The sequence below is a fragment of the Drosophila miranda genome, chromosome 3 (genome assembly GCF_003369915.1).
Source record: "Drosophila miranda strain MSH22 chromosome 3, D.miranda_PacBio2.1, whole genome shotgun sequence".
Taxonomy (NCBI): Eukaryota; Metazoa; Arthropoda; class Insecta; order Diptera; family Drosophilidae; genus Drosophila; species Drosophila miranda.
In genome coordinates this window covers 20,904,429-20,920,480 of record NC_046676.1, presented here as the reverse complement: position 1 = coordinate 20,920,480, position 16,052 = coordinate 20,904,429, and the positions used below count along the sequence as shown (strand labels likewise).

At 43.4% G+C, this 16,052-nt stretch overlaps 2 protein-coding genes across 2 annotated transcripts; one reads left to right on the top strand and one right to left on the bottom strand.

Moving 5' to 3' along the window:
- Positions 1–11,709: 11,709 nt before the first annotated feature.
- LOC108159449 (MORN repeat-containing protein 3) lies at positions 11,710–12,937 on the top strand. The gene is made up of 2 exons (XM_017292741.2): positions 11,710–12,262; positions 12,322–12,937. Exons 1-2 carry the CDS (start codon positions 11,785–11,787, stop codon positions 12,759–12,761), a joined length of 918 nt encoding a protein of 305 aa, XP_017148230.1. The 5' UTR covers positions 11,710–11,784; the 3' UTR covers positions 12,762–12,937.
- Positions 12,938–14,474: 1,537 nt separating this feature from the next.
- On the bottom strand, positions 14,475–15,945 carry LOC108159450 (protein takeout). Its single transcript, XM_017292742.2, has 4 exons — positions 15,770–15,945; positions 15,227–15,464; positions 15,032–15,165; positions 14,475–14,965 (listed from the first exon to the last, which is right to left on the bottom strand). The coding sequence occupies exons 1-4, from the start codon at positions 15,849–15,851 to the stop codon at positions 14,547–14,549; spliced, it is 873 nt and encodes a 290-aa protein (XP_017148231.1). The 5' UTR covers positions 15,852–15,945; the 3' UTR covers positions 14,475–14,546.
- Positions 15,946–16,052: the final 107 nt, after the last annotated feature.

The following is a 16,052-nucleotide window of genomic DNA, read 5'->3' as shown; positions in this document are numbered from 1 at the left end:
CCAGGCAGTGCGTTCCATGAACTGCGGCATATTTTCCAAATTACAAAATTGAGGAAACGAAAGAAAGCATTTCGTGCTGCTGCCGTGCTGCTGCTCTGCTGCTTCTCTGCTGCTGCCGTGCTGCATAATCAGCCCCAGCATCTATGTAGTGCCTCAGCCAACGTCGCTGCCACGCTTCCAACTCAACGATGCGCATAAATTAAGTTAACCCCTCTCAGGACGAAAAAAAAAAAAAAAAAACGAGTCGCGCGTCTGCCTCATTTTTTTTGTTCATCTATTTTTTATATCCACCGTAATGTATTTTGTGATTAACTTTCGTTTTGCATGCAACGCTGCGTGCTTTTCTTACCCCTTTGATAATGTCTGGTATGTCTGGCTCGTTTTTTCTATGGTACTCTTGATTTTTTAATAGGGGTACTTTTTTCTAGTTTCCAGTATGTTAAGCGGATCAAATAAGTAGTTTATTCGTCAAAGTTGAGCCAAAGCTTCAGATACCTTTGCATATATGGCCCTGAAATATTTTTAATAACTTTTCAAAAATATAACCTTAACGAACCCACTCACGATCCACTAACGATCTATGTTCCACTCATCACCCTGTTGGCAGCCTGCATTTTTCCCAACTCTTTTTTTCGTTACCCACATCATCCCAAATTATTCTGCCCGAGCACATGCTAAAGTACCCACGTTTTTTTTCGTTCTACCTATTCTGCAGCTCTCAAAAGTTTTAACCCTTGCACAGTTTACATGAATATTCACTTGTCAAATTCCGAACGAAAAAAAACTGTACCCCAAAAAATCGAGCATTTGTTTTTTATGATAGAGCCTGGACCTGAACCCGACAACGTCTGGGGTGAGTTTTTTAAACTTGATTTTGAAATCCCAACAGCAACACAAAGCAACAAAATGCAAATTAAAAGTTGTGGAAACCCGTTCTAAAAAGTGCTAAAGGGTTGTCGATGTCCCAGCCGCAGCCGCAGGACTTTCGACGTTGTCTGGGTAGCAGGAAAAAGGAAAAAAAAAAAATCACGAGGGGTGCGTTTGTCGTGTGTCCTGCCAGGAACAGCCACAGCCTCACTTTTTTTGAATATTTAATTTTTTTGGTATGCAAATGCCGGCTGCTAAAAAAATTACACCCTATACACAGAGAGATCTATGCATAACCTGGGATTGGAATTTCGAAATTTGAAAATTTGAAAAGGGTTTCGGTTGCTATTGACTCGCCTGCAGTTTGTAGTTTTCATTATTCCCTTTTTCTCTTTTTTCACTTTGCATACGACGATAATCCTTATTTAGGGGCCGCACACGCAGAGGGATCAGACATCGAATTTGCGCAAAGAATACTTCTGGCACACGTCCTGTTCTTGTCCTGTCTGAAGACTGAAGCTGAAGACGTTCGTCTTTGTATGCAGCGGAAATTAGTTTTTCCTCAACAGTTTCTTTCTGCCTCATTGGGCGGCTCATTTACGCCTATTAGCAGTTTTGACAGCTGCTTGCCAAGGTATACGCAAACGCAAAAAAAAACTCAAAGGCTTGCGGGCTTAAGTCCTGCCCCTGACAGCTGCCCATTGGCGTTGGCATGTCCTGCGGTGCTGATTTCCCCCGCCGGCCCTCTGGCCAGTTTCCAGCAGATCCTGATCCAAATACCTTTAACAAATAGAACGGTCAATCTGAAAAGAAGGACACATGTTCAAACAAACAGAAAGCGAGTGGTGCTGCACACTCCACTCCCACTCCCACTCCCAATGCCCCACTCCCATCCATGTGTCCCCAATAGTTGGTATAAGAAATCAGCTTGTTTCCGTGACATCATATGAGGTAAATATTGAAAAACTGGCAAACACACGTGCACAGCAGGAAGACAAAAGGTCGTGGCCCAAGACCCAAAATTGAATGTCTGACCGGCAGAAGGCTTTAATGCCGCAAATTGTGAAATTTTGAGAGCAGTTTATCCCGTGTCAGATTTTACCCTATGATATTTCCGACCATACCTTGAAGTACCTTGTACTCATTGTACATTGACCAAAAAACCGAAACAGCCTTCTCTACCCTAAAACTGCAAATTGCAGACATGCCTTATCTTCTTTCCTAGCCAAAAATCTAACGAAAGAGTTACCAAATTCTCGAGGCACTATCAACTTGAAAGAATCAGCGGAACTCTCGTGATTTAAGTGGCAGGTAGTATTGTCCTGCCGAATATCTAATAGAAAACTATAATTCCCGGTCACGTCTTTCATTTTTTGTTATGCTCAAAATTTTAATGTCCCCTCCCCCCTCCGAAAGATCCATTTGATCCCTTGACGCAAATTTGCTTACACAGGATTTTGAGCAGGCATCTATCCATGTTCTTTTCTGACTTTTGGTCATGTTTTTTTGCATCTTTTCGGCAACTTTTTACCTTTTTCTATAATTTCATTTAATTTTTTTGGCCGCCGCGTGGCGTTCTTGTAATTGACGGGGACTTTTCATTAGGCAACCAAGCAAGGATACGAAAGGATGCGCAGTGGAGAACAGAAAAAAATCTTGAGAGCTACCCTTAAAATAAAAAAATTTCTTAAAAAAGCTGAGTGTGCCAGAGGTTTTTTTCTTCTATAATTTGTGGGTCCTTGGCAGCTACAGAAAAAGGAGGGAGGGAGGACGGACCCGGTGACTACGGCGGATGTTGGCGGCAGGCTCAATTTTTTATTCCACTCTGCTTGTTGCCAGCGGCTTCTTCGAAAGAAGCAAGGGAATGGGAGAGAAATAAAATCGATGAAGTAATTTCTACTTAAGCAAGCAAGGGAAGGGATAAGGGAAGCTCCCAGCTCCCAGCTCCCAAAAGGGAGAAGATTTCTGCTCTTAAAGGCAGCTCCGAATTAGCCCAAAGCAAGAGTTGAGAGTAACAGTAATTTCAGTAATGGTGAAGACATGGCTAGCAGTTGACAGTCCTCATCCGATCCGGTCCCTTCGATCTGTGTCCCACTCATTCCCAGAAAACATGCACTAGAGTGCTCCGCTACCCCCAAAGCAATACCACACAACACCTAATACACTCTGCACTCAACCCAAAAGTTTTTTTTAGCTGGTTCTCTTAAATATAAAATTACACTATCAACATTAAGTTTAATACCCGCAAGTGAGGATGGGTGAACGAGTGGAAAATATAAAAAAAAAGGAGAGGGTTTGGGTGTGGGAGTTGACGGCGCGGCGTCAGCGACAAATTCAGAAGAGCAAGTTTCTGGCAACCGTTTTAAGTGCCAGGCCCACACAGAGAAAGTGGCTGGCAGGGTTGTCTTTTAGTGGTTGGGGGTATTCGAAAAAAATGTGCCACCCTGCAACGGAGGCAGGCGCAAGGGAAAATTCTATTGCTATTAAAAAATGTAAAAGCGAAAACAACGAAAATCGCGCGTGTAAAGCAAGAGTGGAGAATTTGAATAGCACCCACGCCGACGCTGACGCTAACCGCGCAGCCAGCGTTGACGTTGACGTTGACGTTAACGTTGGCGTTCAAGTCGACGTCAGGGGATAATGTGGAAAATTGTGTTGGGGTGCTTGTGGGTGCACCTCCCCTTACGCGGTACGCCGTACGCCGTACGCCGTACATTCAGCTCATTTGCAAAGGGTGAATGAAATTAACAGAAATGAGAAGCAGGAAAAAAACGAAAGATATCGATGGAAGTTACCAAGCCGAACGCAGCTTTGAGGAATTAATCTCGGGGGGAGCAAGGGCCTGGGTACACAGAGTATGTTGGGTGCCCAGAGGGTATGTTGGAAGCTTTTGATTCCCCGAGTCTTGATTCTTCATCATCATTAACAGCCGACCGTGCATATATCTTCTATATACTCATGTGTGTATCTTCCCGTTCCGTTGGATATGTTTGCTGTTCGGTAAAAAGGGAATCTAAGTCGTCGACAACATATCCCGAAACCAGGGTCTCGCTCTCACATGCCAGTTCAATTTCCTCATCAAACATGCTTTTAATTTTAAGAGCGCACGTCGAGGACATTGCCAAAGCCCTTTCTCACATCCTACATCCTACATCCCACACCCCCATCCCCATCGCCCCAGCCATGTTCTTTTCCTTTTGGGATACACGTAGAAAGGAAGCCCTTCGCCGTCTTTCTCATTTGCAGACTTGCTCCAAGCAAAGGGGTTGGAGTTCGTTACCACCGCTGCTGATCGATATTTTAATTTTCCATTTCTCTTTCTATTTTTCAATGCGTTTCCTTAGCTTTGGCTTTTCGCATGGTTTTTTCTTTTTATCTCATTTGCTGCTTTGATTTTCCCGCAGAGGATGTTGACGATAATGATGATGTAGCTTGCCTTGCCCTGCCTGTGTTCGGCTCTATGTGTGGCAAAGACATGTTGCCTTTTGTTCATTTGCATGGGTTTCATTAGGAGTTTCCATCCATATATTTCCATCTATATCTGCATATCTTTCATTCTCTCAGCCCGTCTCAGTCCGTGTGGGTACTCTTTCCCTCGGTGCTTTCTTTGTGGGGGCGTCGTTATTAAGTTTGCAATTTGCGCTTCCTATCTATGATTTGCTTTAATTTTTCCAGAATTATTTGCATCTCTGTTGATGCGAGACGTTTCGGAATAGAGCTATTGGGATATATTGAAGGATTCTCTAGTTGTAGGCATAGAAGCTGTGCACACATTCAAAGGACAGCGAAAAGCTTTTAGAGCTGATCTACGGTAAACTACCAAAACAATTACGCCAATTATGACAGTTATAAAAATTTGAAAGCTGCTACATAAAAACACCAACACAAAAAATACACGGCCAAATAAAATGAAAATGTTTTTGTTTCTGCGAAAATCAGCGTTAAAACACCAGTCAGAGGCATGTATGAGAGGGCACGGGAGATGCTGAGGTATGCTGGCGTCCTTCACCCACCCACTGCTAACCATAGCGAATAAAAATGTCATAAAATTTGAAAAGCAGCCGACAGATAGACAGACAGACAAGCAGCGAGGGGTGGTGGGTGGCGGGGAGCAGGGCGCAGGGAGCGCGGACTGACAAGCGATATGGGAACATATGCCTAGCGAGCATCAAGCAAGAAAGTGCAATTCCCCCGGCCCATGCCCGGGCTTGGGGTACGGTACCCCTCGGACAGACTCTGGTGCTTGTTCCAGTCGCTTCTACTAATGCAATTAGATGAGTGCCTTCGACGACGTTTCAGGGCACGCACACAAATTTTGTTAATGTGTTTCCTCGGTACAGGTAAGATGCATATGAATATTTTATAGTTCATAATAACAGGCCAGAACTGGCATTGCGACAGGCCAAGTTGGAGTTGAGGGGTGCTGCGACCCCACAATCCAAGAATATTATGTTTTAACGAATTACATTTCAGTTTAAAATAATATCTGCGATATGGCCCAACTAATTTGTTGGAAGGCAAGACGCAGCATCTATTTTGGGTAAAGACCCAAGCCATCAGCCTCTTATTTGCTTTGGCTACACGCGCAAAGGCATAAATAAATCTCATTTGCGGAGACAGGAGTCGGGCGGGCAGGCCTGGGCTGGCCTGGGCTGGCCTGGGCTGGCCTGGCCTGGCCTGGCCAGGGATGCCAAAGTTTGACCAATGGAAATTTGTTGATCTTTGGTACGTTGAAGTTTTTCTTACGCAGTCTGAAGATAAATGGCACTGAAATTAATTAAGTTGTTAATTTCCCATTAAGCACTATGGGCTGACCACGTAAGGCGCACAAACAACACAATGCAGCACATGTGGAGGTCACAGGATCGGGCTGGGGGGGTGAGGGCTCCTGACAGCACTTGACAAAATTATGTGCCAGTGGCAACATTTAACCTTTCAGCGTTGTGGAAGAGGAACGAGAAAACACAAACAAGAGCCCGAGGCATCACCAGCGCCCCACCCCCCCTTTCCACCAGAGCATTCACATATGTGAATATGTTGGCCGCAGGAGCAGCACGCGTCAACATTTAGTGCTGGTTCACGTTTACCCGCCGCCATACTCCTGTGGCCACATCACATGTGTGTTATATTTGCATAAGAAATCTCGCACCAAAAGCATTACAAATCGTTGCCCTCGCCCTCACCCTCGCCCTCGCCCACACCTACCCACCGCACATACGGTTCACCCCCAATGGTAAAGGATTCGCATGACCTCGCACCACACACGCAAGCCCATTCATTCTTCAATCCCCTTCGATTTGCTTTCTTTCTGACTCGGCTCTCGTCGCTAATAGAGCGTAATAAATGTCATGTTTCGCCAGGATCCGATCTGGCCGAGATACTCTTTTTTATGCTTTGTATTTCGATTGTTGCTGGCACTGAAAAGGGTCATACATACACACACGAGTATGTGGGAAAAGAACCCTTCGCCCGCCCCTTTTTCCTGTAGGAATGAGCTGTTTATTTGATGATACAGCGAGGCACTTCGCAATGATTTTAGATTGATGATTGATAAATGAAGTTAACCTGCCTATCAGGGAATCTAGGATAAAGATTTCCATCGCCAGATACATGAAAAGTGCTTATAAATGAAATATGGCTAATTTGTTAGTATTGTGTTCGAGAATCCCAAAGGCAAAGGCTACTTTTGGACATTTTTGGGGAAAGCACGCCCTTCCTCCTTCAACCCCAACTCCAACGCCAAGAACTGCCCCCTCCCCCGACGTATTCTACAAATTGTAACTTATATCCAGACAGAGAAAAAGCCAGAGATTCTTTTGAGCTGGGAGAGTGCTGGCTAGTGGTGTTGGGGAGAGGAGAGCGAAAACCTTTTGTTTCTATCATTTCTCAATGTCCTCACTGCCCTTGTCGTTGTCGACTCTCCCCTTGTCCCCTTTGCACCACCCATCCAGTCACCTCCTTCATTATGGCCACGATATCATGCTCTGCTGTTGGTGCTACCGCTACTTTTGGCCTACGTGCTCTTTGCTTAATTTTAAACACCCCCTCATTTGCATAAATGAATTATTTTCAACCCCAAAGCGGCAACAACAAAAAAATTAAGATTGGAATACGGAGAAGAAGGAAAAAAAAAAGGAAATGAAAATGAAAATGAGAAACAAAGTGAAAGGCGAGACGAGAAATTGCTGTGCATGCGCAAATTTTTCAAGTAGAAGAGACGCAGATGAATGGGACAGAATGGCACTTAAAAGTAAGCTTAATGGGCAACTGGCCACGTCAAGAGTTCAGGCCATAAAAAGCCCAAAGAAAAACAACAAATTTCGATAAATTCTTGTGTTCTCGGCCCTCGCCTGATAACCGTTAAACACAAACAATTAAAAATGACAGTTAGGAGGAAGCAAAGTACACAAAGGACGTAAAACTGCTTGAAGGCCAGGTGTGTGTGTCCCCCCACCCGCCTTTGCTACTCCCCTTACGCTCTCTTCAGCTCTTGGCATGAAATGACACAATTTCAATTTCAGTTTTTATACCAAAAAATGTCTCTCTAGAAAGGCAACACCGTAGTGCAACTGCGCTTCAACATCGTGCTATCCCTATCCCTATCCCTATCTCTATTCCTTGATTGACCTGCTCTACTCCCCCCATTCTGCACCCATACGGTTGTACGTAAGGTTGACAGTTTTTTCTTCCTTGTGTCCCTTTGCAGTCCTCTTTTTTTGCAGCATTTGTTTGTTTAGCAGCCAAATGTCAAGCGGGCGTTGGTTTTAGTTTTCCCATCCGCTTCATTGTGATCCCCTGATCCACAGTTGCAATTCCTTTCGGGCCCGCTCAAGAGTTACAGCCATTGTTCGGAGCAGGGTGCGTTGCACAAAATCCGTTAGCTATGTTTCTGTAATGCCCTAAATGAGCGTAAAATATTAGGCGAGATTGTGTTTAGGAGCATATTGGATGAGGTCCTTAATGGGTACCTGACTGTCCAGCCTGGCCTCCAATCAATCATTTTGTGTTTGTCTCCAGACAATTGGAAGGTACTTTTCTTCTGTATTTCGTTGTGAAGACTCACAGGCAGATCCAATGAATTTCGAAAGGCTTTACATGCAAGAACATATCTTTCCGAACTTGAGAAAACTATCTCCAATGCTACACGTATGTAAAACGAATTCTGTACAGGAATCCGGTTACTCAATACCTGCCAGGCCAGCTGTTTCTCCCTTTGATTATCTGCAAGTCGATCGATTATATACTCGTATCTTTCGATATAGATCCATCTTGTTTTGCATAATAACTGCGTATCACCTTGAATAGTTTCGGCTGTCCTTCATTTGGCAGCAGTCGGGCGTGAGCATTAGAAATGTCGGCAGTCGATGGGAAAGGCAGGTGTTCTCCTCCTTATTTTTTTGGCATGCAGCCGCTGCAATTTGAGACCCATTTCAATTTACAGTTGCATTGAAAAGGGACTGAGCACGCGGCAAGCGGAGGTGCAATTAGGACCAGGCATCATTTGAGTGGAAGTGATTAATGCCAGAGAAGTTTGAACGATGCCATCATCTTGTCCATCATCGTATTTCTCCGGGGTTCCATCTTTCTTAACCAACCGAGCTCAACATGTAACTTTGCTTTATTTTCTTGGCTTCACTAAAAAAGTCCGTTTGAAAAACAAACTCCCATCAAAGAGGCTCACGAAACAACTCAAAAGCCAAGACAAGTGGGCAAAGCAGAATGCAAACTTGTAAGTCCTTTTTCGACAGCTGCTCTGGCTACCAGAGAGTATTTATATGGGTGGCGACCACGACCACGACCACGGCTCAACAAGAAAGTTCATTAAAATTATGCCCTTTTCTAATTTTTGAATTGCTCGATGGGTGGGGTGGGGGGGGAATAGCTGCGTGGGGGAGACCGCTCGATAGGCACTTGTTTTGCCTTCCTCGTTCTTTGCTTTTGACAATAATCACTGGACTGTTAATTTGTTTCGAGCACAATTTTTGGTTGCCTCTCTTTTTCCGTTCTTCCGCTTCTCCGTTTTTCTTTCCAGATGAAGAAACTTTGGCGCATGCAAATAAGTGAATCAAAGTTTTCGAAAACACAAACAACAACGTAAGAAAAACCGAACTTTTAAAAATTCGAGAATTGGCTCTATCTGCAGAGCGGAGGGGTGGGGGTGAGGGTGTGGCACTCCCCAATTACACCCTTATCAGTTGAAAAAGGGTTAACTAGAACCTGCATCCTCATTGGTTAACTGCTCTCTGTCCAGCCCTTGTCCGAGGGTTGAGAACAATGTGGAGCTTCAAAGGGTTAAACGCCTAAAACAAAGGACGTTCCGGCAATGTCGGTCATCGAATGAGCTCTCAAACCATCCCCTACTGCACTCACTTTCTCCTTATTTATCTCCGCCTAAAGTTCAGACACAAGAAACAACCCTATCCAGAACGCAGTATACTTTTTCATAAACAAATGTTTTAAATCTATGAATTTCCAAGAGGAAAAGCCGTTCTTATGATTTTTAATAGATTTTAACTAAATGTCCGATAGAGTATACCTTCATCCATTGACAACAATGGGGTGTTTCCTCGCAATTCGATTGCAAGACCTTGTTTCCTCACAGGATTGCCGCCACCCAAACACCGTATTTCACATTTTTTAATATTGAGCACCCCCATCACTTAATTTATAACAAATGTCGTTGCTGTATTGTACAGTTTTTTGTATTGTTACTCTGTCTGGCAATGTAAAAAAAGTTTTACGCTTTTCCAAGGGTTGGCTCGGGGCAAATAATTTATGGCTCCCGTGTGTGCCTGTGCCGGTGCCCGTTCCCCCTTCTGTCTTTTGGTTCAACCAAGCTCCAACTCCCTTTCATTTTGTCTCTGTCTCTGCCTCAGTCTCACTCTTGTTCTTTCCTTCTTGCTAATCTGACATGAGCTTAATGAAAAAATCAGTGGAATTTGCGTCCTTCTTCTCGCGTTCAGTCCTCATTTGCGCTTGTGTGCGCTTTGCAATAATTTAAATTACTTAGAGCTGGGGTTCTTCATCAGTTTGTTGGGTTGGTGGGGAACGGAACAAGAGAACCTGATGAAAGTTTTCATGTACATATGTATATTTCCTTATATGTATGTATATATATCCTTAGCGCTACAGCTACAAGAGCACAAGAGCTCCTCCAATACGCGGCACAGCAATTAAAATTTTCCATTTCATTCAACCGCAAACGCAAAAAGTTTTCACCATTCTGAGTTCTATACTTTGCTTTTCTTTCACTGATTTGTTTATTTGAAGTTTATCAAAACAAGAAGATGAATGGGATGAAAAGCAAAAGGAAAATGTATTCCCTAACTGTGGTTAGCGGAAACTTCCACCCGCCCCATCCACGCTCCACTCTCCAACCTCCACCCATCCACCCATCCACCTATCCGCCATCCAGCCAATGGGGCCGTTCATTTACACTGAATTAAGTTTATCATAAACATGGCAACGGGTCTTCGTCGCAGATTTCCCCGACTAAAAATAGGCTGTCGAAGAGGAAGAAAAATTAAAGCGCCTGTCACTTGCAATTATTTCGCCCACAGGCTAAAATCCGCTTCACTTGTTCACCCCAAATGGGAAAATTAACTAAACTGATCCGTTCCGTTTGCCGAGTTAGTTGCTTTATTAATAGTGTTATATTTTGACTGTCACGATTAATTAATAGAGCAGTCCTCATCCCAAGATTTCTGCCTTTGAGAGTGTACATTAAGTATTACGAGCTGCAAATACAGTGGTATTATCATATTACTATTTGAAAGAATAGGAGGCAAGCGGCACGCTTTTTATACAAAATTCGAATACAAAAAATTACCCCACACACTGACTGCAGCTGCAGTTTATGCAAATGAGCTAAATCGGGAACGAAAAAAGGATAACAAAGGTGTCCTATGGTGGCACGTGATTTAATGTCCCGTCAGGGTTGCAATCAGAGGTTCCGCCGGCTGAATAAACGAATCTTAAATATGAATCGATTCCGGGTTCATTCCGTAGGTATGAAAGGCAAAATCAGCAAGCATTTGTAATTCAAGAGATGTTACAAAGTGCATTTCCATGAAAGGAAACTTCTTCGACTTTCCCTTGTATCAGTGTGTAGCCCTCACTCTCTATTTTAAATGTGGGTCAAGTTGTTCAACGTTATTATTCAATCAAAGACAGCTTGGGCTTTTGGTCTTTCTATAAAGACTATAAGTTTTGTGTTATTCTATCGATGGACAGGTACATAGGTCCATAGGTAGATATGTAGTCCATTCGAAAACCTTCGAATTCGTACGATTGTCCGAAAACAACTTTTATATATTTTGAGTAGCGGGTATCCTTTCGTCGAAACACCTGACTTGGTTTGGATAACTGTGTTTTGATTTCCTAAACTCGAAACTCTCCAGAGACGTTAGACACACTAAGCTCATAATTTGAATGACACAAACAGGACCTAAAAGTAGACCCATCCGATGACCCATCCATCCACACTTCACGCATAACCTTTCACCTTTTTGCTCCCCTCAGGTTCTTTGTGATTTACATTTATGTTCGATTCTCATTCAAATCCTAACCCCAATAACTTTTCAAGTGTGTTGCTGACACGTTTCGCTCTTCTCTATATTCGCATTCGCATTATTTATAAAACGAGAAAAGGAAATTGGACTGATGTTCTGGACATTTTTAAGTCCACGAAATGTCTACATTCGGTTCTCTATATGTTTCAGGACTTTTAATAATATCTATGTACGAGTAAGTTGTGTATTTTCAGCACAAATTTGGAACGAAATAAAACGAATGTTTTGAATCAAGGGGAATTGAATTATTTTAAGTATGAAGTAGGCTAAAATCAACTGGATATACAGTACTCAATACTCACACCAGAAAAATCAAGCATAAAAGTATACACAAATTGTTAACAGAATGGGTACCTGCTTGGAGCGCTATTTCTGCCCCAACAAGCCGGTTTGCAGTACTGGGAGAAGGTCCACTTTCTACTTTCCTGGCGGCGGCTCCTATGCTGGCTACTGGCAATGCAACCAGCACCAGGGCTGGGGCGTGAAGAAGACGGCAAAGCGAACTGCCAAGTACTTTTCTGACAAAAAGAAGCCCGATGGTCAGCTCGTCTATGAGGGTCAGTGGGTGATGAACAAGCGGCAAGGCATTGGATCGATGATACGCAAGCGTGGCGCAGAGGTGCAGCTGATATATGCGGGGCTGTGGTTCGACGATATGAAGTGCGGCGAGGGCAAGCAGTTCTATCCCGATGGCTGTGTCTACTTTGGAGAATGGCTTAGGAATCGACGACATGGTCTTGGCATTCAGTGGTACGCAGATGGGGGCATTTACGTGGGCGAGTGGGAGACTGGTTTCCGACATGGCTTGGGCGTCATGTTCTATGGTTTGTATGGCTAACAAGTTTAATACCATTTCTTGCTTTAAAACTATCCCGAATTTTAGCTAATGGCAATCGTTACGAAGGTCACTTTGCGCGTGGATACAAAAATGGCGAGGGTGTGTTCTATCATATGCACACTGGTCAAATCCAGAAGGGAATGTGGGAAAATGATAATGCAAAGACATCCCTGATGCAGGATGAAGTCCTCATTCGACGCAATGACAAAGTCACTCCCTATCCGATAGCACGGAATTATCTGAAATACCCCAACGAAATAATGCGCGAACTCTTCCAGAGATACAAGCCGTTCGGCGATAAGCCTCACCGTCGATTCAACGACAAGGTCAGTCTGGAATTCATTCACCACCGCCGACAGTATGCTTCCTTCGAGGAACGTATCGCCTCGCCGACTATTGTGGATCTCTATCCGGACTCTGGGTTTGTTTGCACTTGCGACTGCGCTCAGATAGCTAGAGGCGACACAAAAGTCAGCCAGACCTAAAATTGTTCTAACTGATATATGAACAACAGCTTAATACTCAAAAGCAAACAAGTGGGAACCATATTTGGTCATTTGGTCATATATATTTATTACAATGTTATATTTTTCTTGTCAAAATTCTGGAAGCTCAAGAAGGTTTAAGGGCTGGTAAAAATATAAGAGGAGCCTAATACAAATTGTTTATTAATTATTAACGTTCCATTTAGTTGTCATATAAATCTGCTTTCATTGTTCAATGTAAAGAATCGCAACCTTAGAACTTTAAGCCGACAGCGGGAGCTTTTCCACTAATGGCCGCCAAAATACCTGCGCCTCGCCACTGCCCCATACCTCGGACAACGAAATGGGCCTGCCACGCCCGAAACAATCCACCCACCCAACCAACCAGCCAACCAACCCCAACAGGCACCCAGGCACCCACGTTTTCTACTTAATGATAAAAGAAAGGACATTAGCGAGCCTCGACGCATCTCCACGTTTCAAGCGTCTTTCAAGTGAAAAGCAAAGAATTAAAAAAAATTAACAAAAAAAAAGTCAGTAAAGAAAAGCGATGGTAAAAAAGAAAGCAGACAAAAATGGGGACGCGCACAATGAAAGAAGAGCAAAAGATTTCCTCCCACCCCAACGCCCTTTCCACTGGCTAGCTCTCCATTTATCAAGTTGCTTTTATTTTGTTGCGCGGGCGTAGTTAAAAATTAATAAATGAAATTAATGCCGGCGACACTTCGCAAGGCATTGGCCAGCCAGCGCGGAAGCGAAGCTGAAGATGTTGCCAAGGCTTTCTTTGACTTGCCTCTGTTTACATCAAAAACATTTTCGTTTGAAATATTAAGCGCCTAAAAAGTCGATAATGCTTTTTTCTTGCCTGTGACAGCTGCGTCGCATGAATTTAATTAGGGCCACCCCAAATTTCCCTACAGAGGCAACACTTTTTCTTGGCCACGAGTCCAAGTCCAAGTCCAACGCAATTAACCGCCCATCCCCGCCAAGACGAAAGTAAAAACTTTTACGAAAAAAAATCTCTGTAAATTCATCTTTGTCGTTGCCGGTGATTAATCACAAGCAGGAGCCGCGGTAAGAGCCGCGGAATACTGAAAGGGAACTACGTGCCCTGACCCATTGAACAGGTGTAATGTTGGAGAAGTGTGTGTGTGTGTGTGCTCCTTTAAACTGTCCCCCCGGCGCCGTTAGGCGGTGACTACACATTTTCAAAACTTTTAGCTTAATATGCAAAAACAGGGCAAGCTTCGTGGCGGATTAAAAAGTTTTCCCAGCTTCTCCAAAAGCCTCCACCAGCAAATGGAGTAGGGCATTAAGCGCTCTAAGGCAAATTAGCGTGTGGCAAGGCTGAGCCGACTGTACCTCCGAAGACTGGTACACGCAAGAGTATTGGTTTGATTTGTGTGGAATATTCACGATTGAAAATCGGAAATAAGAAATAGGATTACTCCGATTTCCAACATACAATATTTTATAATTTAATGCATTAAATACAATACTAAAAGACTAACTAAAATTTGATAATCAAAGTTCGTATTATTCGATCCTTATCAAATGCAACAGATCGAAAGAACACAACTTTTGTATACCCTTTCGGAGTTATTACTAATTTGAGAAGATGTTTGCCACGTCGGGAAGGAAGAGCCCCCGACCCTATGAAGTATCACTAATCACTAGAGCGGCTAAAAAGAATCCAAACCGGAGCACAATATCATATAGCATAGCATATGTACTATATTATTTCCATAAATCTTGAGAAACTTAGTTTTCAATGGTATTTCAATATCAAGGATGATCTAAAATACTACCAGGAGGGTTTTTCGATGCATATGGCGGCTCAAATATGGATGGACCGAGTCCCGCTGAGGGTGAGGGAAAAGAAATCGGATTAATAATAGTCCTTCCAGGCGGGAACATTTCATCAAAGGTAGCGGTATCCAGGATTTCGTTGGCCACATCCAAAAACTTTTTAGATAGACCACGCTCCAGACCAGGAATAATTTCATTCAGATATAATTCCTGATTGCTATTGATGAGGGTGTTTCCCACTTCTCCCAAAATACGATCGCCGTTGAAGAGGTTTTCTAAGTTCAACTTAAAGTCCTTAAATTGTATGCGCATGGTCATCTTGGTGAACTTTACGTACTCTTGCCCGTCTCGCAGATAGCGAGTGCCACGCATCTTGACAAAAGCCTTAGCGTTTTCTATTTGATGGGTATCGTTTATATTGTAACAGGGGGTCTTTCCGTTTATTGAATGTTCGAACTCACCGGCGTATCCATGCATGTTTCCTCTTCCCTTAATATCCAAAAGCAGCAGATTAAGGTGCATAGAATACTTGCCCTTAAAGTCTATGCGCGGCAGAGTTATCCAAAGATCGTAGGATATCTGTGCTGGTTTGGCACTTCAGTAAAGAGAAAATAGATTAATTGATGGACTCTTGATTAGCCATTAACTCTACCTACATAAGACGATCAATAATAAAGTTGCTGCCTCCACTAGCCTCGAGGTGTGTAAACACAGCCTGGAACTGACTACTTTGGCCGAGTTCTATGTTATCCAAAGACAGAGGCTCCAATGGTGGCGTTTTATACCCGTCTCCCAGATCCCCATGCATAAGTCGTGGCTTTATCTGGTACACTGCATTAATGATGCAGCGTTCTAGCTGAGGATCATCACGGGCACATGGTTTTATAGAGGAAGCTGTGGACGATTTAATACAAAAATTATTATGTGTTTTCGATTTTCGATTTTTTAATTAATGGAATAGTTTTTAAAAATTAATTTTGTTGTTTTTTGCTATAAATCAACCTTGTGGGTGTCAACAAACGGTAATTATATGCAAGTCAGGTGCTATCGACGCATTGCCCGACCAAACTGTTACGTGCGGCACAACAAAGACTTTTTCAAGGACATTGAATAAAATTTGTGACGTTAGTCGCTTCAATCGGAGAAGTACCCCAATCAAATCACACTTTCCCACCCAATCCGCACAGCTTGAAACTTACGTAACTTGGCGCCAGTCCAAGGACACATGGCCAACGACACCAGCAGCAACAGCAAACTGTTGTAAGACCAATCGGAGATCATCTTGGGACGAGCTGCTATAAAGCACTGCGAGTAGATCTGGTAATTGAAAGAACCGTTGTCGTTGCGCTCGACCGATCGACTAACTATTCGTCAAGTCTCACACTGTGCTTTTCATTGAATTAAGCGAGGTAAACTAAAGTCTCTCTGGCCGGGCGACAGTCTCGGCGCTTTTAAGGGGCGGTCGGCGGAAAGAAGCCAGAG